Here is a 21,272-nt window from a genome sequence, read left to right on the forward strand (position 1 = left end):
GTCGCCCAGCCAGCCTCTCACGGCGGAAGTGGGTGGGTGGGTGGGGGTATTGTGGGTGGGGTTTGCACCTGGGCTTCCCAGGTCTCCTCCTCCTCGTCAGGCACTTTAGCCCCCCACCACCACCACCCCAGGCTGCCTCTCTCACGGGGGGGGGGACCCTCTGGCTGAGAGGATAAAGCCTGAGGGGGAATCCCAGGCGGTGGGCGTGCATATGACTATGTGATGAATGTGTATTCATTTCCTTAACTGGCAATTGCTGCCTGTCTGTCTGTTTTTCAGAGAACATTCCGAGAAATCATGTTCCTACAGGTAAGAAATGCTTGTCTGAACCCTAAGCAATGTAGCATGGAAATGGGGCCCTGGTACTAACAACTGGTTACAACAGCTCCCTCAGGAACCTTTCCTTTGGTAGAATCTTTATACATAAACCATTGATGAAATGTCATCTCCGTTTTGTGTGGCTTCCTGTTGGAGAGATCTCAGGCTGACCCTCCAGTTTTGGATAGCCCCATTCCTCGGGTAGGAGGCTAGAGCTTCGCTCCAAGCCACAAGCATAGGAAAACTTAGAACTTGAAACGTAGGAGTTGTGCATCTTTCAGAAGGGGTCAGTAACACTAAGAACAGACCCGTCCTTTGTGCCCAAGGTCAGCTCACCGTCAGTTCATTGAACCAGCCACTTATCCTTCCTTCCTTCTGTTCAAAACCAAAACATCCCAAGGAGAAATCCTGACACAAGCGGGATGTGCTCAGGGCTCTGCACATCTACTTGGACAGAGCACCCCCTTTCAGGCCGTCAGACTCTCTCTGTTCGTTTCACACAGCAATCAAAACCTGGGGGGAAGGGTTAAGAAGTCCGCCATTGCCTTCTTTAGGGCACCAGGGGCAGGCTCTGTTCCGTGGCTCTGGTGCTTCCTCCCCACAGAGACGGGCCTGGCAACACACTTGCCCTGCTTGGGGCACCAAATGAACGTGCCTTGTGGAATCTCCCTGTAGCTGAAATTTCAACTGTCCTATAATTGCACTCGTTGTTTTAGACTGTTTTAGACACTTTGTGTCGCCCCCCCCCACCCCCCCCCCCCCACCTTTCTGACCCTGCACGCACTGCTGGAATTCTGACGCAGGGTGTTGGGCAGACATACAGAATGGCCACTGCAGGAGGCAGAGGCAGCTACAACATGTCAAGAAGTGAGGTTATGCATAAATCTAATAGTAACTCTTCAGCCTTCCAGGATGCCTTTTGAATTGAGCATATTGTTTACCCTTTTTTTTTGGCCTACACACAGCTTATCTCCAGTCACAGCTGACCTTCAGCCACACAGTGAAGATCCTTGTGCTGTGGTGGCAGCTGCTGCCAAAATGATGCTTTTAAAAAATGTGCATATCCAATCAGAAGCACGCCTTCCAAACATGCTTGATGGGTGCTGGGAAAGGATGTCAGTGGGCATCACACGGGGGACCCCTGCTTTATGTAGTGCCATTTTAAGATCTTCCATTTTAACCTGATTTTTCTTAATGCTTTTGTATTCATTTTGGTCTGATTCTGTTTTCTATTTTTATTTATTAATTCGTTCATATTTATAGCCCACCCTTCCCACGAGTGGGCTCAGGGTGGGTAACAACTCTCATCAGTGCGATAAAAACAATATTTTGTTAATACAATAGATAATTAGAATGTCAAGACACCTTCATGTACATTAAAATGGTGGTCACAACCCTACAGTAGAAAAGTTAACAGTTGCGAGAGGTCCTCCTGGCCCATGTTAAGGTGTAAATAGTGGCCAGGAGTTGTTAAGTGGGTGACATTGGACGTCCGCTGCCTCAGCCGAAGGCTTGGTGGAACCGCTCCGTCTTACAGGCCCCGTGGGACTGAAGGAGATCCCCCCCCCCGCAGGGCCCCGATCTCCATGGGGAGCATGTCCCGCCTGCGCGCAGGGTGGAGAAAGCCCTGGCCCTGGTTGAGGCAAGACAGACGTCTTTTGGGGCAGGGACCGCCAGGAGATGTTGATCCATGGAGCGTAACGTTTTTCGGGGCATATACAGGAGGTGGTCCCTCAGGTATGTCGGTCCCAGGCTGTGTAAGGCTTTAAAGGCTATTACCAACACCTTGAAGCAGATCCAGAATTCAGCTGGTAACCAATGCAATTGGCGGAGCACCTGCTGGACATGAGCCCGCACAGGCGTCGCCGTTAGCAGGTGTGCTGCCGCATTTTGCACCAGCTGTCACTTCTGGGCCAGCCTCAAGGGCAAGCCTGCACAGAGCGAATTGCAGTGATCAGTCCTGGAAGTGACCCTTGCATGGGTCACTGTGGCCAAGTCTTGTGGGGAGAGAGAGGGTCTCAGTAACCTAATCTGCTGAAGGTGGAAGAAGGCAGACCGGGCAGCTGCAGCAACCTGGGCCTCCATGGAAAGAGAGGCCTCCAGTGTCGCTCCCAGGCACCTCACTGTCTGGGCTGGCACCAGAGGTGCCCCTTCCAGCATGGGGAGCTTACTGTTTGATATTTTTTGTGGTGTTGTTTTATTTATAAGCTGCCTTGACAACATCTAAATGTTTTCTGATATAAACAATAGAAGGCTTTAAAGGCTTCCTCATTTTACATACATACATACATACATACATATATATATATATAGAGAGAGAGAGAGAGAGAGAGAGAGAGAGAGAGAGAGAGAGAGAGAGAGAGAGAGAGAGAGAGAGAGAGAGAGAGAGAGAGAGAGAGAGAGAGAGAGAGAGATCTCCCAGTTTTCTTTCTGGATCAGGACCCAAAGCAGCTCTTCACATAGTTCTTCCTCCCTCTTCCATCTTAACCTTCACAGCCACCACCTTGGGAGACCTCAGGGTTAGTCTGAGAGAGGGTGACCAGCCCCAGCTCCTGTTGCCCCCAGAGGCCCTAGTCCGACACCAGCCCCTCTGCTGTGCCAGCTCTCGGACAGGCGTTCAGAGCACTGAGATCCCTTGAGTCTGGTATGCTGGTCTTTTCCCTGCAGGAATTTGGAGAACACCCAAACATCATTAAGCTCCTGAATGTCATCCGGGCTCAGAATGACAAGGATATTTACCTGGTTTTTGAATCCATGGGTGAGCTCTTCCCGCTTATAAATTGTAGCTTATAAATGTTCTCTATATCTCACGTACACTGCTTGGTTTGTTGGGAAAAAAACAGAGAATATAAATGTTACAAAATGAATCCTAGATCTGTAAACAGCTCTTTAGATGCTGAGATAGCTGTGAGCCGCTGGAAGAGACAAGCAAGGTACGTGGGATCTCAAGCAGTGCTTTCATAATGGCCATTTATCTTCTGCTGTCCCCTATTGCAGAGACAGATTTGCATGCTGTGATTAAGAAGGGGAATTTACTGAAAGATATTCACAAGTGTTACATCCTGTATCAGCTTCTGAAAGCCACCAAATTCGTCCACTCAGGAAACGTCATTCACAGGGACCAGAAGGTGCATGTCTGAGAAGGACCCTGGCTGGAGGCACATCTTCCCTTAGAGAAACTGCAGGCGGGTGGGCGCTGGGGCGTGCGTGCGTGCGTGCTGGATTGCCAGTGCCTGCCTAGCCCTTTTGCACATCCCCCACCCCTCTCCAGGCATGCCATGGTATTTCATCAAGACAATATACCCTTTCCTGTTTCCAGCCTTCCAACATCCTGCTGGATGCAGACTGCTTTGTTAAGCTGTGTGACTTTGGGCTGGCTCGTTCCCTGTGCCAAATCCACAAGGATCATGGCAACCAAGCGCTCACTGAATACGTCGCGACTCGCTGGTACAGGGCCCCTGAGATTCTGCTTGCTTCTCATAGGTAAGGAAATGAAATCCTGTGAGTCTTGAAGAAGCAGGGTAGCTGGGGAGATCAGTTTGGTAGTTTGACCTGATCTTTCTCCCTTCCTCGTGATGGTGGCCGTGGGGCAAAGCAGCTGTGAACCTACAGCTATGGAGGGGCATAAAAGATGCTTTGGAGAAAATCTCACATTGTCTCTGTAGAGCCTGATTTCTCCAAGGCTCATCTGTTTGCTTCGTTTTCCTACACCGTATGAACATATGAAACTGCCTCTGTTACCAAGTGAAGCCGTTGGTCCAGCTTTCCGAGGACTGACTGCTCTGACTTGGCAGCAGCTCTTGAGAGTCTCGGCCTTCAGAGGCTAAGGTGGATAGTGAGCAGCCTCAGAAGGTGCCCCTCTGCCCTCCCCCCCTTCCTGGAAAGAGCCAGCAGGATTGTTCTCCAACATTGTGGGAAATCGGTGCTGTCTTCAGTCTTTCAGGGAGACCGCTGTTCCACAGGTGCTGTGGTGCGTGTCTTGTCAGTTCCACTGTGGTGGGTGGCTGGTGAAGTTGGCTCCAAGCAGGTACTTGGACTTGTGTTGCTACGATCTTATTTTGTTGCACTTGTGTTTTACATCCTTTGTCTGCTATTTTGCCGCTATATATTTTGCTTTTATTTTAATTTCTGTTTCGTAGATTTTAAGTTTTATCTTTTGTATTTATGAAACATGATTGTGAGTTGTCTTGCACATTCGTATGGAGAGATGGCAGGGGAATACTGTAAAAATAGTAAACTTAATTCTACAAGATACTGGGTTGGAGCCTTCAACTCTGTTCTGCTAGTACAAAGGGCTTTTTCCGCTGGTGGAAACTGCCCCGGTGAACAAAATGGCGTTCTGGGATTGAACCCGTAGGAGTCCTCTCCAGGCCCAGCTCTGGGTACCCCTGCTTCCTGGGGTTGAGGCAGGGGGCAGCGACAGCCAGGGCGTTTTCTGCGGTGGCCCCTTGCCTTTGGAATGGCCTCCCCCTCCAGCCTTGCCTGGCCCCTTTTTATGGTCTTTCAGGTGCCAGGCTGAAGCACATCTTTTTATTGAGGCTTTTCATTAGGGGGTTTATCGTACAGGGTTTCAATGGCCTGCTCGGCTTTATGGACAGTTTTTATGCTGCTTTTATGTCTAATGGCTTGTTTTTTGATGACTTGTTTTTATGCAGTGCTTTTTAATTGTAAGCTTTCTCGAGCAGGACTCTGAAGAGGCCTTATAGAAATATTCTATATGAATAATTAAAGCTGTAGGCCCAGTCCTGTGTGGCATCTGCACATGAGCCCTGATTAGCCAGGGGGTGAGGTTGCGCTGTCCGGGCTGGGGTCAGGTAGCTGACGCCCCTTTGCAGTGGCTGGGTGGCTCAGCCACAGGAACCAAGTCTGTGGGTCTGGCATTTGCTCCGTCAGTTGTGCACATCCTTCCATAGGTTTGTTCCTGTTCCCTTTCCAAGGCCAGTCTGAGTCTGCAGAGCTTAACCTCACTTGCCTGGAGAGAACCCCAGGCCGCTGCATGGAACATGCTCGGTGGATGGTTGGGGGGGGGACCGTTCCACAAAGCCCTGTTGGTCCTCTGCAGCCACCCCCACCCTTCAGGTGTGTGCTGGTGTCAGTCACCCCCACATAGATTCCCGTGGCCCTGCGTGTGTGGGTGCTGCCACCGTTGTGCAGGAAGCCCGAGTGATGTAGCAGCATGCTGCATGACTTAGCCTCTGCCTTGACCAGGCCTGGGCTGGGGCTTATATTGCTGGGTGCTGGCTGTGGGTGGCTGCTGTGTGGGTGGGGGCTGGGTCTTAGACCCGTGGCAAATGCCTGCACCACTTGTCAGCCTCCTCTGGCCTCCAGGCTGCAGTGTTGTGGTACTAGGCTGAGGCGGGGTGGGGGGGAGGTTGCTTTTCCCTGCAGACTACATCACTTACAGACTACGTCGTGGGTTTTGTTGGCATAGCAGTTGGGCCTCAGCTGTGCAGGTGATGCTTCTGAGTTGCCTTCGGGAACGGGCTAGCCCCTGTCACACCCTTGGCGGCACCCCTTCTCCCTCTGCAAGGGGGGTTTGGCAGCAGGGCCGTGGTGGGGGCTGTGGCAGCACCCTGCAACACCACATCAGTGTAATTCTGGGACACACCAGGGTTGTGCCTATAGTCTGCTCTTTGAGCACTCCCCCCCCCCTCTGTTTGAATGTATTCTGAGTCTGCATGAAAGAGATTACTGTTTTTCAGAGCAGAGAGTTAGAATCTGTGCTTTTTTCTTCAACTTCTAGAAGTTGCTCTACTTGGTACTCTGGTCTCACCTATTCCCCGCATCCTCCTGTTTCTTCTTGATGTAGCTAACCCTGTAGAAACGGAGATCCCAGAGTCTCTGCTAGGTGGCTTGCATTCCTTGTCAGTCTTGGAAGGTGTGCCCAGCATTGTAATGCACACTGATAAGGCTTGGCTTTGAACTAGGCGTAGGTTCTATATCAAAAAGCGGAGTTTGGCTATGAGCTGTCTGAAATATGCAATAGTATCTTTATTCAACAGTCAGGTTAGAAAATGAAAAACAAACATCACACCTGGGATAAGGGAAGAACTTAAGAAAAGGAGATGGAGTAAATGTTCACATAGTAGAGCAAATAAGAAAAAAGAGGGAGGGGAACAAGATGCAATGGTTTGGAATCTTGAAACGGTGGGATGGTATAGCCACCCCAGTGGTTGCCCCACCCCCAACCCGGCCACTCGAGTCCTGACAGCGATGGTCTTTTTCTCCTGCAGCTACACCAAGGGTGTGGACATGTGGAGCATCGGCTGCATTTTGGGGGAAATGTTGCTCGGGAAGCCCCTGTTCCCAGGCACATCCACGGTCAACCAAATTGAGCACATCTTGCGCATCATACCTCCTCCATCCGCAGAAGGTGAGAATGGTTTGAAGGGCTTAACGAGCTCAAGGAAAGGGGGAGCAGGACATGAGCCCAGGTAAGAACTAGCCTCCTAACCTGGAGAGGGTGGAGCTTTGGGGGACCCTGAGATAGATGGGCCATGAAGGGGGGGTCACAATCTGAAGTTACAGAATTGCATTTGCTCACGCCCTTCTCTTGCGCTGTGCTTCCTGCTGTGCTGGTGGCAAACTGAAGGTCCCCTGAGAGCCATTAACACTTTGTCCTGAGCAGTAATGTGGCTTCATAACTAGGGATGCAGTGAACGGTGCCCCGAACACGCTCAGCAGCCAGACTTACTGCATTAAAACATGTCTATCAGATTCAAGTTGTTGGTCACCTGATCTGTTCAGTTCATGCTGAACAGCATCAAAGGCTTATCGAACTGGTTTGCCCTAGTTTTTGTGGAACTCTGCACATGCAAAGACGATACTGATTCAAAGTGCTTGGTGGTCATTAGCATCACTAAAGGCTACTTAGATGGGCCCTGAAGGATAAGATTTTATTGGACTGATTTGTAAGTGGTCTATTTAAACAACTGCATGCTGAGCAGAGCAGATAAACAGCTCTGTATTTATCTATAGTGGCCTCTCCTGCTCTGACTAGCTTCATTCCACCATGACTGCCTTTCTCACCCACCCATTTGCTCTGCACCCTTCCGTCCACGGCTACCCACAGCCAGCATCCCTTGGGACTTTGAACTGCGCAGCAGACACCATCTAGAAGTTTTGGCAATGTTTTAGTTCTGTTTTGTTAGTAATTTTATAGTTATTAAGGTTATATTATATTTCAGTTATGTTGTATGTTTTAACCATGTTGTAACCCACCCTGAGCCTGTTGTTCAGGGGAGGACCAGCTAAAAATGGAAAGGAGGGAGGGAGGGGGATAGCCGAATTCAGTCAGGCTGTATGGGAACTTGCTTGCACAAACAGCCAGTTACACTATATGGCGTTGTTAGGAAGGAATATGGCGAACGAATACAGTGAAGCAGCCTGTTAAACTTTAACAAACAGATCAGTGAACTGTTGAACTGATCACAGAAAAAATTAAGTTCCTGTTCACAGCTGGTGAAGAGGATGCGAGCCAAACAGTTGGGGGTTTGAGCATCCCTATCCGTAGTACTTCATTGGATATCTGTTGCTGGATGATGATTGGAACAGCAGTGAGATTCTGAACTGCACAGAATTCTTACAAGTAGGAAAAGGAACAGCATAATGTACACTGAGAAACTTGATATTATTTCTTTGTGGCCTCTACAAATCACAGTGAGGGGATTGGGTCTCTGCAGAACAGCAGTTCAGAAACTTTGAGGAACCTAAGTTGTGTGGAAAGGCACCTTTAGACTATATTAAATAAATAAATAAGTAGACTTTGGGGGATGCTGGTCAACAGTGACCAATAGAGATTAGGGATTTGCCCCGAGCCAGAAGCAGCATGTACCAGTTGGCTGGTGAGCATGGGGGCTGATTCTCCCAGAGGGATGGCAGTATGGATGCCTCTTCCTGAATTCTGCCGAGTGGCTACCTTGGCTCAGAGGTCCCCATTCATCAAACAGACTGTACTGAACTCTCTCTTCAGTTGAAGCGCCTTTACGCAGGACAGCTTGTTAGTCTGTACCCATCAGTGTTACGTGCAGAGACGAGAAACAAGTGAAAATAGCGTACTTAAATATAACTGTTGATCTTTGAGTAGTCATCTGGGCTCGCACACTCCCGGCACACCCTTCCTGCAGCAGGTGCCTTAAACATGCATACTCATGGTAGTAAAAAGACCCAAAATATAAAAATGGTGGCAAGTTTACAGATTTTGTTGTTCAGTCGCACAGTCGAGTTCGACCCCTCGCGACCCCATGGACCAGATCCCGCCAGGTCCTCCTGTCTTCCGCCGTCCTCTGAAGCTGGCTCAATTTCATGTTCGTTGCATCTATGACACTGTCACAGATACAGATAAGCATCAGTAAAAACGTTTCTAAGGATCTAAAAATATGTCTACGCACAACTGACATGAGCTTCTAAGTCTTTTTCGAAGTCTTTCTCAATGGGTTCTTTGCCTTTACTGTACAATTCAGAGTTATTGCAGTAGAGGGGGTATATATTTTGTTCTTCTCATCCTTGGTTGGAGGAGTCTAATTCTTGTTCTTTTGCTGCTTTAAACAGTGTGCTAAGATTTCACCTGGCCTCTCACCACCTCCATAATACGAGTGGCACAAACAAGTTAAAGCACATTCTATTGTTTAACTTGTATTTCATTTTTGGCAGCTCCCAATGCAGACCTAATATGGGGAGATACAACACATTGACCAGTAAAATATATTTCAACTTATTTTTCAAGGTTGTTTCTTCCCTTTCACTGAGTTTCTACTTGTGAGAATCATATACAATGATCCTTCCTCTGATAAAAGCTTTACAAGCATCCCATTCAGTAGCACACGTACCAGCTGCTTCTTGATTAATATTAAAATATCCTGATAACTCAGCCATCATCTGAGCTTCAGAACTTTCATTCTTAAGAAGGGAAACATGAAGCCACCATGAGCGAGGTCACAGAGCTGGAAGGGGCCATACAGACCCTCTAGTCCAACCCCCTGCTGCTCAGCGCAGGGCCAGCCTGGAGAATCCTGGTGTTTGTCCAGACACTGCTTAAGGACTGCCAGTGAGAAGGGGGAGCTCACCTCCTCCCTAGGCAGCTGGTTCCACTATTGCACAACTCTGACTGTCAAAAAGTTTTTCCTAATGTCCAGCCGGGTACCTTCCTGCCCTTAATTTAAACCCATTATGGCGAGTCCTCTCCTCTGCTGCCAGCAGGAACAGCTCCCTACCCTCCTCTGAGTGACACAGCCCTTCAAATACTTCAAGAGAGCAATCATGTCCCCCTCAGCCTCCTCTTCGCCAGACTGAACTTTCCCAAGAAGTCCCTCAGCCTTTCCTTGCAGGGCTTCTTGGTCTCCAGGTCTCCAGATCATCCTCGTCACTCTCCTCTGCACCCGCTCCATTCTGTCCACATCCTTTTCGAAGTGAGGCCTCCAGAGCTGCACACAAGAAGACTCCAGGTGCGGCCTGACCAATGCAGTGTACAGCAGGACTATGACATCTTGTGATTTGGATGTTATACCTCTGTTGACACACCCTGAGATCACATTAGCCTTTTTTGTCGCCGCATCACACTGGCTGCTCATATTTAATTTTCGGTCCACCCTTACCCCATGATCTTGTTCACACACACTGTACTCAGAAGTGTAACCCCCATCCAGTATGTGTATTCCTAATTTTTGCTACCGAAATGTAGAACTCAGCACTTATCCTTGTTAAATTGGATCTTGTTCACATCTGCCCACTTTTACAGCATGTTCAGATCTTGTTGAATTCTATCTCTATCTTCTGGTGTGTTCGCTGCTGTTCCCAATTTAGTGTCATCTGCAAATTTAATGAGTAGCCCTCCACACCCTCATCCAGATCATTGATACAAATATTGAAAAGTACTGGGCCCAGAACCGAGCCCTGTGGCACCCCACTGGTCACCTCCCTCCATTCAGATGAAATGCCATTGACAACTACTCTCTGAGTGTGGTTCTCCAACCAGTTCCCTATCCACCTAACTATCCTAGAGTCCAGTCCACAGTCCTTTAGTTTACCCATCAGAACATCATGGGGAAGCCTGTCCAAAGCTTTACTGAAATCCAGGTAAACAACAATAACAGCATTCCTTCGATCCAGTAAACTTGTCACTCGATTGAAGAAGGAAAGGACGTTGGTCTGGCAGGACCTGTTGGTGACTGATTGGTGCTGACTTTCCCGGATCCCAAGTTGTCCTTTAGACGCTCGCAGATTGATCCCTTTAAAATCTACTTTGGTATCTTCTCTGGGTCAGACTGACTGGCCTGAAGTTTTCTGGGACATCCCTCCTCCCTTTTTTGAAAATTGGGATAACATCTGCCCTCCTCCAGTCTGGTGGCACATCTCCCGTCCTCCAAGAGGTCTGGAAGATGATGAATAAAAGGCTCTGCAAGCTCTCTAGAAGGTTCTTTGAGGACTCTTGGGGTGCGTACCATCTGGCCCTGGGGATCTGTACTCATTCAGTGCAGCCGGGTGCTTCAACTACCTCTCTGTCTATGTCAACCAGCAGCCCAGACACTGTGCCTTGCCTACTGCCATCTCTAGAAGAGCCTGTTCTCCTCTTCAGGGAAAAAAGCTGAGGCGAAATAGGCATTGAGCCTTTCTGCTTTCTCAGAAAACTTAAACAAGGTGGGTGAACCCACACCACTTGTTCTTGGTACCTCCTGCATAATGCTGGAGGCAGGCAAGGTGAGGCCTCCCAGTCTCGTGGCATGCCTGTTCCTGTACCTGCCTGCTCCTGCCGGGTTCTGCTGGCTGAGGCCTCCTGAAGGGGGAGGCATCTTCGGGCCTGGGTCGGCCCCTCGCATTGTTGTCCCCTCCTCCATTTTATCCTCACCCACCCCACCCCCGTGAGATAGGGTTAGGCTGGGAGTGTGTGACTGGCTCAAGGTCACCCAGCAAGCTTCCCTGACAGAGTGGGATCTGAACCTGGGTCTCCAAAAGAAAGCATGCTTCTGAACTGGAGGTGAACTTTTATTTAATTTCATTGGAGATAGTAATAATTCTGGGAGATCTCCAGGCTCCGCATGGAAATTGGCAAGCCTGGTTCTAATCGTAGTGCTGCTGCTGCTGCTCCCTTTTTGCCCCCCTAACAAAATAATTCTGGCTATGGGCCTGGCACTGTAGGGCCCTGTGAGTCCTATAGGAGTTTGGGGCAACAGGGGGTGTGAGGTGCCTTCAACCAACTTAAGCGCAACTCTTCTGGACAAGCAAAAACTGTCCATTGGTTATCTGTGCTGTTTACGTCCAGACCGGGCCATTGCAGTGGACTCTTATTTGGGAATACCCGTGTGGACTGTGCAGGACTTTTCTGCAGCTACAAGTCAGTGCAAAATTGCTGATGAATACCAGTGAGGATGAATACATCTTTGCAGGCTTAAGCAGTGCAGGTTATTTTATAGTCCGGCTTTCCCACTGAGATGCAAGGCATATTACACAGTGTAAATAGGAACATCAGAAGAGCCCTGCTGGATCAGACCAGGGAGGGTCTATCTACTCTAGCATCCTCTTTCACACAGAATGGCCAGCCAGTTCCTCTGGAGGGCCAACAAAAGGATACAGAGGTCAAGGCCTTCCCCTGAGAGGAACATCAGAAGAGCCCGTCTGGATCAGACTAGTGAGGGTCCATCCAGTCCAGCATCCTGTCTCTCACAGAATGGCCAACCAGTTCCTCTGGAGGGCCAACAACAGGGCAGAGAGGCCGAGGCCTTTCACTGATGTTGCCTCCTGGCTCTGGGATTCAGAGGATTAGTGCCTCCAAATGTGGAGGTTCCCCTCAGTCACCATGGCTAGCTGCCACTGATAGACTTACCCTCTATGAATCTATCTCATCCCCTTTTAAAGCTATTTATTCCTGTGGCCATCACTACATCCTCTGGCAGCCAATTCCACATTTCCATCCCTTTCTGTGTAAAGTAGTATTTCCTTTCTAGTCTGAAACAAAGCCATAAGTATTAGGCATGATACGTTAAACAGTGCAGGAAATGATACTATGTTTGTATAGAAAGCACTGTTTGCTGTACCTGTTACCCTATTCTCAGTGCTTTGTATACTTATGTGGTATCATTTTTTTGATGTTTACAAGTATAACAAAATGGCTCAGGAAGGGGTTTTTTTTAATAAAAGGAACAGGACTATACAGAGCATGTACCACAGTTTAGTGTCCTGTTACTTTTATTTTAAAAAAACAACCCTTCCTGAGCCATTTTGTTATACCTGTTAACTTCCAGGTGAGAGGCAGAGTGCTGCCTGTGGTCATTAAAGCCCTAAGTGGCTGTTCACATGAAGAGAGCTGACAGAGAGAAATTTTTCTCCTTCTCTCAAAATACCAGAACTTGAGGGTATGCAGTGAAGCTGATGGGCTGTAGGTTCAGGATGAACTAAACGAAATACTACTTTACGCAGAGAGTGCTTAAAATATTGAATTCACTGCCAGAGGATGTAGTGATGGCCACAGGAATCCCTCTAAGTTGAGTTAGCGTGCGCTAGCTCGGGTTTTTAGCCTCTGGCTTACACATTTTTCTCTTACCTCAGGAAGGATGGCTCCAGAGCAAACTAATTTATGCAGTAGCCAAATCACCTGCTCACAACTCTAATGCCAGTAGCTCAGAAAGTAGAATTTTTGCTCACAGGACTCCACAGCTTAGAGGGAGCATTGGATGCGATAGATTTAGAGAGGGTAAGTCTATCAATGGCGACTAGCCATGGTGGCTGAGGGGAAGCTCCACATTCAGAGGCACTAATCCTCTGAATCCCAGAGCCAGGAGGCAACATCGGGGGAAGGCCTCTCTGCCCTGTTCGTTTGGCCCTCCAGAGGAACTGGCTGGCCGCTGTGTGGGACGGGAGGCTGGACGAGAGGGACCCTCTGATGGTCTGACCCAGGAGGGCTCTTCTGGTGTTCTTAAGCGGCCTTATATGGAGTCAGACCATTGGTCTGTTGGGGTCAGTATTGTTTACTAGCCAGCCCTAGCTTCCCAGCAGGATCCCATGGGTCTTTCACATCAATTCCAACGGATCTCCTTCATGGGAGGTGCCAGGGAGGGAACTCTGGGTGTCCTGCAAGCAGCACGGGTGCTCCTCTGCGGAGCTGTGGCCCCAGCCCCGCCTGTTGCCCCACCCCCCCTGGGGCCCACGGCTGCTGCTGTGATACCCCAGGCTGTTCATATCTTCCCTACTTCTTTCTTCGTAATCGTTGCTGTATTGCTGCATCTTCTCCAAAATGTTTTTTTTAAAGAGTTGTTTTGTTTTTTTGTTAATTGAGACTGAGTCCCTTCTGAGCAAATGTCATTCTCTCTCTCTTCAGGACCAGGGCGGAAGCATGATTAACAGAGTTACGTCCCAGTTTTCGGCTATTACAACAGAACTTTAAATTTAAAATTAAAACAGCATATAACTGTACCATACAAAATATTGAAAGCTTTAAATGCCCTCCTGGGGAAAACGCAGGTGGCTTTTGTCTCTGGCTGCCCTTCTGCTCGACCGGCAGAGCCTCTTCCTCCTCCTCGTGGTCACGACCGGACACTGTTTGTGCTTGCAGATGTTGCCGCCCTCCACTCAGACTACAGAGCCTCGATTATCAGCCGCCTGAGCTCCCAGTGAGTCTTCGGTCCCCCTTCTTCTGTCACGAGCAGCCAAGTCCCACCATAGGCCGCCTCCTCCCACACGGAGGTCTTGGGGCTGGTGGGGGTGGACGGAAACTGAAGTGTGTGTGTGTGTGTTTTCCCCCGTTCTGAACACAGGCAACGGGTGACTTTTGAGGACATTTTACCCCCTTCAACTCCTCCTCAGGCCTTGGACCTTCTGAAGAGGCTCTTGGTCTTTAACCCTGACAAGCGGCTGACGGCAGAAGAGGCCCTGAAGCATCCCTATGTACAAAGGCGAGTCTCCCAGCTTGCAGCGACGCTGTCTGGTAGTTTACTCTTTGGTCCCCATGTCAGTGTTTTTTCTTCACGTACGTCAAGATGCATGATTCAGCTAAAACCAGAATAAAGCGGCACATGCCATATCCCTCCCTCCCTCCCCCCCTTAAAAGATGCCTGCCATCCAGCCCGCCTCAGAACCCCTGGCAAACAGGCCAGCCTTGCAGCACTCCCTGAAGACCTCCAAGGAGGGAGACCCTCCCCTCTTCAGGGAGTCAGCTCCACAGAGCTGGAGCCACGTTGGAAGAGGCCCAGGCTCCCGTGGACGCCAGATGGTCCACCGGTGGGTGGGTAAGTGGGATAGCCAACCATAGTTGGGGCACCAGGGGCATACAGAAGGAGTTGGTCCTTCGAGCACCTGGGGTCCCGGGTCATGAAGGGCTTTAAGGTTCGTAACCAGCACCTTGAATGGAACTCAGAAACAGACTGGCAGCCAGGGTAGCTGTTTCAAAATAGGCAATATATGTTCCCAGCAGCTAGCCCCTGACCGCAGCTGGGCTACTACATTCTGGACCCACTGTAATTTCCGGGTTGTCTTCAATGGCAGCCCCACATAGAGTGCGCTGCAGTAAGCCAACTGTGAGGTTACAGACATGCGGATGGATCAGTGTGGCCAGATGAGCTGAGTTTAGGTAACGAGAGAGTTGATGAACCAGATGCAGCGGATAAGGGGGAAAAAGTAGCGTTGGCCTTTATACCCTGCTTTTCGCTACCTCAAAGAGTCTCAAAGCAGCTTACAGTCACCTTCCCTTCATCTCTCCTTAACAGTCTCATTTTGAGGTAGGTGGGGCTGAGAGGGTTCTGAGAGAACAGTGACTGGCCCAAGGTCATCCAGCAGTCTTTGTGTGGTGGAGTGGGGAATCAAACTCGAGTTTACAGATCAGAGACCACGACTCTTAACCACTATGCCATATGCTGGTAGAGAAGAATGGAGTGGCCAGTTGTGTCAGAGGCCACTGAAAGATCTAATAGCATCAACAGGGAAGATTGTCCCATCCAACTTAAAGCGAAGATGGTCCACCAGTGCCACTAAAGCTGTTTTGGTATCAAACCTAGACATGAAACCAGGTTGAAATGGGTGTCGTCCATGAATGGGCAGATGTGTCATCCATGAAGCCCCAAGGCTGCTCTGCCACCACATACTCTATTATTGTTTATTATTATTAGTAGTAGTAGTAGTAGTAGTAGTAGTAGTAATTGCCCTATCCCAGCTTGCACCGGGCTGATTTATTAATTGCCCTATCCCAGCTTGCCACCAGGGTCTGTGTGATGTACAAGGGGCAAAATGCCATGAAACAAAGATACAAATTTTAAAATGTCCATATACAGTTGCTAAGAACTACAACCAGAATAAAAGGATCCAAGGTGGCAAATTACAAATCTAGGTGCATCCTTCAGTCTGAGCTGCAAGAGGTGTTTGCAGAGGCAGTGGGGAGACAGACATGTTCTCTGGGCAAGTGGACGCACCTGTGCCTCTGGAACAGCAGCCTGGAGGGCTATGCCCGAACGCCCCTAGCCCCTGGGAAGGCAGCTGGCAGGTCGTTGTGCCAGCCGTGTCCCCCGTGCCTGAGTAGACCCTCTTTTGGCAGGTTCCACTGTCCCACCAAAGAGCCTGCTCTGGACTACAACGTGATCCTCCCTCTGGACGATGACTTGCAGCTCTCCGTGGCTGAGTATCGCAATAAGCTGTACGAGGTAACTTGCTGTCCCTTCAGCCGAGGGGGCCCTTTGCCTTGACCGCACTGATGGTGAAGGTTTGCTCGACTTACTGGATTTACAGCTTAAAACCCCCCCCCCCCTTTTCTCAGGGTTTTAGCATGGACATCAGGGTGCTAATTATACTACTCTGTTGGCATGGGACAGTAACCCTGTAAAGTGCCATCAAGTGACAGCTGGCTTTTGGCGACCCCAAAGAGACAGCTGGAAGTGGTTCTCCATTGCCTGCCTTCGTGTTGCAACCTTGACCTTCCTTGGTGGTCTCCCATCCAAATACTAACCAGGGCCCACCCGGCTTCATGTCTGTGGTTTCAGGGCAAGAGATGGACAGAGGTGGTTTGCCACTGCCTGCCTCTCCATAACGACCGTGGACTCTTGGCCGTCTTCTGTCTAGATACTAGCCAGGGCCCAGCCCCGCTTAACTTCCAGGGGTCTGATGAGATCGGGCTAGCGTGGGCCGTCCAGATCAGTGCCTGCCACGGAAAGCCCAGCATCAGCACACGTGCTGCTCACAGAAGACACGCAGGCTCAGGCCTTGAGACAACAAGGCTCCCGGGAGAGGGAAGTTAGGAGCCCAGGGGGGGGGGGGAGGGAGGGAAAAGACAGGGAAGCTTCTTCTCCCTCTCCCATATTAGTAGAACTTGGGGGGGCCCAATGAATTTGGTGGGCAGTTAGATACAAGACAGACCAAAGGAAAAACTTCGTTACTGAACGAGTAATTAAACTGTGGGATTCACCGCCAGCCGACATAGTAGCAGCGGAAAGTCCCAGTGGGCCAACACCGACCAGTGAGGAACATGCATGGATGCTTTAGTTGATCAAAGTAAATGCAAATTATGTATTAAGCACAATGTACAGCCCACTAAATCAAGTACCACCAAAGCAATAAATCCTTCAAAGCAAGAAGAGATATAACAAGACATAGAATGTGGGGGAATAGAAAAATGTGCAAACATGTAATGAATTTAAGGCAAAACAATTAAAACCCATATAAATAAATGAATAGAAACAAACCACAGAAATGCATAAATGAAAAACTCATCAAGAAAAGGACATGACATGGATGAAACCCTCAATCACTCTTAGCCCATCTAGTGGAAGCTAAGTTAAGCTTCTCTTTCTTCCTCTCGAATTTTCAGATGGCATCCTTAAAAATAAATAAATAAATTTAAAAAGAGGCAAAGCAATAGAGCAATAAGGCAAGGATGGAAAGAAAAGATAGAAGCAAAGCATGAAGAAGGCTCCGCAGGCAGCACGGAGGAGGAAGAGTCGGGTTAGGTTTGGGTTAGAGGATTTTTTATTTATTTGTTTACTTATTTATTCATTACATGATATTTGTGGATCACCTAATCCCCATGAATGTGGGGCTCTAGGTGATGTACAGATTTAAAACCATAAAAACCACAAAACTATATCCAACATTATACAACAGTTAAAAGCAAGTAACCATATTTTGTGGTCCCCTTCCCATTTCTGGTCCATGGGTGCTTCATGAGCATGGGGGGGCTCTAGGTCTCCACAAGGGAGGGGGGGCCCAGCCCAGCCCAGCCCAGCCCAGCCATGATGTAAACTGTCGCTGTCTTCAACCAAACACCTGGCGGAAATATCTCTGCCTTACAGGCCCTGCGGAATTGTGTAAGATCCTGCAGGGCCCTGATGTTATTTGGCAGAGAGTTCCACCAGGTCGGATGTCTCTGGGGCTGGAGTCCACCAGCAAGTTGTTCTGTAAAGAGCGCAATGCTCTCCCGGGGTTGTAATGGAGGAGGCAGTCCCGCAGATACATTGGTCCCAGACCACGCGAGGCCTTAAAGGTCAGGACCAGCACCTTGAACTTGACTCAGGGCTCCACCGGAAGCCAGTGCAGCCTCGGGGGGGGGGGGAGGCTGGTCCTGCTCTGTTGTGATCTGGCCTCCCCTTTCAGAGGCAGCCCCTCCCATGCATAGGAGGAGTGACAAGTTGTTCCCGCTTATCCAGTTATCTAAGTTTATTATCCAGTCATTTTCTTCTTGTGAGTTCATGACTAGTATCTTCCAAGGAAACTCCCCTTTTCATACCTTGCCTTCATCAAAGGAACTGTTTCAGTTGTCCAACCAGTTCCATCACAGTGCAGAGATGTGCTCAATGTTGTTGGATTCTACAAGCAACTTTGTGCCTCCTCAGCTTTATAGATCGTCAAGACATGCCACACATTTTCTCATTTGTTAGGCTGTTGAATTATCATCCTCGCATGGCCTTCACCGCATATCCCGCTCCTGAGATCACATGTTAGGCTGCTTCTACTCAGAAGCCAAAGCCAGAGTTCTTCAGAAGTGAACTTCTGTAGCATTCAAGGATCAGGTTTGGGGTCCTGATTAACAGTGGCTACAAGATAGATGGCTTTAAAGAGGGATTAGAGATTTACAGAGGATAACTAGTTATTAAAGAACAATATTTGAAACTAATGGCCAAAATCAAGATTTATACAGAGCACTTGGTTTCAGAGCGTCATGGTTAAAATGGTCCTCCTTTGAGATATACTGGCAAGTGACATACTTAAAAACAGTGTTACACCTGAAACAAAATCCCAAGTAATCAAAATAGTTGGACATACAGAAGGAATCGGGGGGGACTGATTTCCTATAAAACATGATTTGACATGTAAACCGTAGTAGATGTCTGTTTGCCCACTTTGACCTCACTTTGCCCACACTCCCAGTGCTGGGGTTGTTTGAGGGAGCATTTGGCCCCGGATACCTCAGTAGTCTCCTCCTTTAAAAATCACCCTGTCTTTAGGGATAGTACCCAGCCCGGTAAATGCTCAAATTGGCATAAATACAAGCTGTACAGCTTTTGTCTTCCTGACTGGAATGGAAAAAGAAATTACATAAAGCCTGTGGCCCAGGTTTGCAATTCAGGACAGATATTGTGGTGCTGTAAAAGGTGTAGAAAGGGTGTTAGAGTACCTTCGCTATAAGGAAAGGCTATGGTATTTGGGGCTTTCAGTTTTAGGAAAAAAGACAAGGGGGGGACATAGAAGTGGTGAAAACAGGACTTTTTCTCTCCCCCCCACAAATACTTGGTCTCTTGGCATCCAATGAAATGAGTATCTAGTCAGCCAGCTGGAGTGCCCAGGAAACGTGATCTCACTGTGGGCGTCTCCTCCAGATTACGTCAGTGCAGAGTGTTCTGAGGGAGGCTGCCTCTGAAGGTTGACCAGAAGCTCTGAAGGTTGACCACTGTTAAAAGTGTGGTGGCCAGTCCAGCACGGTTTATGAGGAATGCATCTCACCAAGTTTCGAAGCTCTCCGTGGGCGGCCTGCTTCCTGCTGGGCCCAATTAAGAAATCTGGTTATTTCCGAGAAAGCCCTGATGGGCTTGGGACCAGGGTGCTGGAAGTCTCTCAAGTGACGCAAGCAGGCTTTCAGGCCTTCTCTTTGTGCCCTCACCGGTAGAGGCGAGGAGGGTGGAGCGCCAAGGGCGGGGCCGTTTTCAGCAGTGGTGGTGCCTTGATAAGAACACAAGAGGGGTGTACTGCATCGGACCAGTGTGGGTCCATCTAATCCAGCGTACTGTTTCATACAGTGGACAACCCGTTGTCCTCCGTGGCCAAACAGGACATAGGGGCTGAGGCCCTCTCTTGAAGCTGCTCCTCAGCACGACTAACCAGAGGCTTGCTGCTTCTGCACACGGACGCTCCCTTCGGTCACCATAGCTAGCAGCCACAGATGGACCTCTCCTCCATGAACCTGCCTGAGCCCCTTTCCACAGCCCTCTGTGCTCATGGCCATCACTGCCCCACTGGCAGTGGATTCCACCATTGGATCACTCTTGGATAGCTGTTGCTGTGACGGATCTGCATCTGGTGTCCTGCCCAGGACTCCTCCAGTGTCGAGAGGCTGGGTCTCCCGTGGTGGGGTCTCCAAGGCAGGATTGGGGCTCGATGGGTGTGCTGCTCAGCCTGCTGTCCAGCCGTCTCCCTGCCTGGTCATGGGGGGGGGGATGGTGTTGAAGACCCCTAAGCAGGCTTTAGGCACCAGGGGAAGGGAGAATTGTTTCCCCTCTTTTCTCATCAACTTCTGTGGCTATTCTGTGTTTTTATATTTTGGTTTCATTTTTTTTTTAATGGCCTTATTACTACTCTTTTTTTAAAAAAAATCATCCACTGAGTTTTCTTCTGTGCTTAGGCTGCATTGTTGACTGTTTCCTCGACAGTGATGGTGGGGGATGGGAAAGGGGGCTGTAAATATTTTGAACACCTAAATGGATTTGGTAGCAACTAGCCTAGCAAGACTTGGGGCGTGGGGGTGAGGACTGAGCTTTCTGGGGGGCGTTGGGGGGGGCTGTCACAGGAAAGGACGGAGTCCTTCCAGAATGATGGCGCCATTATTTGGCTGAGCCCAAGCCAGCAGGCCGCACGTAACCAGGATGGAGATGAAGGCACGTGTGCAATCTGTGCTGGGTGGAGGGGAGACAAGCAAGAGGCATCCCTGGGTCTCACGGGGCATCCCGAGACTTCTCCTGTGCTGTTTAGCAGCAAGTCAGAGCCATTACTTGGGGCTTGTGCAGCCGCCTTTGCCATGCCGCATAGATACATTGGAATGATCGGTAAAAGCTCGGACCCGGCTGTTCATGCTAGAAACAGGGTGATTACAGGGGGCACACACCTAAACAGTAGAGAAAGATTGCTTGAGAAGGTATAAGCATTTGGGCCTCTGGAAAATCATGGGAGGGAGCTGTGAAGAAGAGGGGGGAGGCCTTAATGAGCTTTCTGATCCTGCCCCCTCCCCCCAGTGCCATGGAAAACAGCCTCTCCTCTCCGCTGCTGCTGCTGCTGCTGCTGCTGCTGCTGCTGCTGCTGCTATTCAGCATTCATACTACAACCAGACCTCTTCTTTGTATTAGTTAAATTCCTTTTGCTCTTCAGTCCTCTTGCCGTAACGCTGCAGGCAAACCTCAAATTCAGCAGTTTCCCCTTTCTTGCAGATTATTTTGGAAAGGAAGGCAACTAACCAGCATCAGAAGCAGCAGCTCCAAAGAAAGGATCTCCAGCCCAGTTCCTCAGAGCCCCACCTCCCTACTGAACCTCTACGTAAGGAGCAGGGGGTGCCGCAGCCCCTCCCACCAAGTAGCTCTCCTCCCGGGCCGTCTGGAGCCGCCGTTCCTTGCGAAGCTCCCCACCAAAGCGCGAGCGAAATAAGACGTCTCTGCCCAAGGCCAACAACAAGTTCCACAGCGGGCCGCCTCATCGCCCACACCAGTGCCCACAGTACGTGCAGATCTCTGGCATGTTGGGTCCTTGGGAGGGGGGGAGGGAGGGGTGGGTGGGAGAGGCTG

At 49.5% G+C, this 21,272-nt stretch overlaps 1 protein-coding gene across 4 annotated transcripts in view; it reads left to right on the top strand.

Moving 5' to 3' along the window:
- Positions 1-234: 234 nt before the first annotated feature.
- Positions 235-21,272, top strand: part of MAPK15 (mitogen-activated protein kinase 15) — a 27,382-nt gene continuing 6,344 nt past the window's right edge. For 2 of the 4 annotated variants that reach the window (XM_015416975.1, XM_015416973.1), the window contains exons 1-9: positions 235-309; positions 2,986-3,076; positions 3,316-3,446; positions 3,638-3,801; positions 6,552-6,752; positions 13,862-13,919; positions 14,113-14,201; positions 15,833-15,938; positions 20,922-21,204. In XM_015416975.1, the coding sequence (XP_015272461.1) occupies positions 298-309; positions 2,986-3,076; positions 3,316-3,446; positions 3,638-3,801; positions 6,552-6,752; positions 13,862-13,919; positions 14,113-14,201; positions 15,833-15,938; positions 20,922-21,204 (1,135 nt within the window). In that variant the 5' untranslated portion in view covers positions 235-297. Of the gene's footprint in view, positions 310-2,985; positions 3,077-3,315; positions 3,447-3,637; positions 3,802-6,551; positions 6,753-13,861; positions 13,920-14,063; positions 14,202-15,832; positions 15,939-20,921; positions 21,205-21,272 lie in introns of those variants that run through there. The other 2 variants (XM_015416974.1, XM_015416976.1) reach the window with 2 other exon arrangements.

This window comes from Gekko japonicus, unplaced genomic scaffold (assembly GCF_001447785.1).
Source record: "Gekko japonicus isolate JY-2015 unplaced genomic scaffold, Gekko_japonicus_V1.1 scaffold505, whole genome shotgun sequence".
NCBI lineage: Eukaryota > Metazoa > Chordata > Lepidosauria > Squamata > Gekkonidae > Gekko > Gekko japonicus.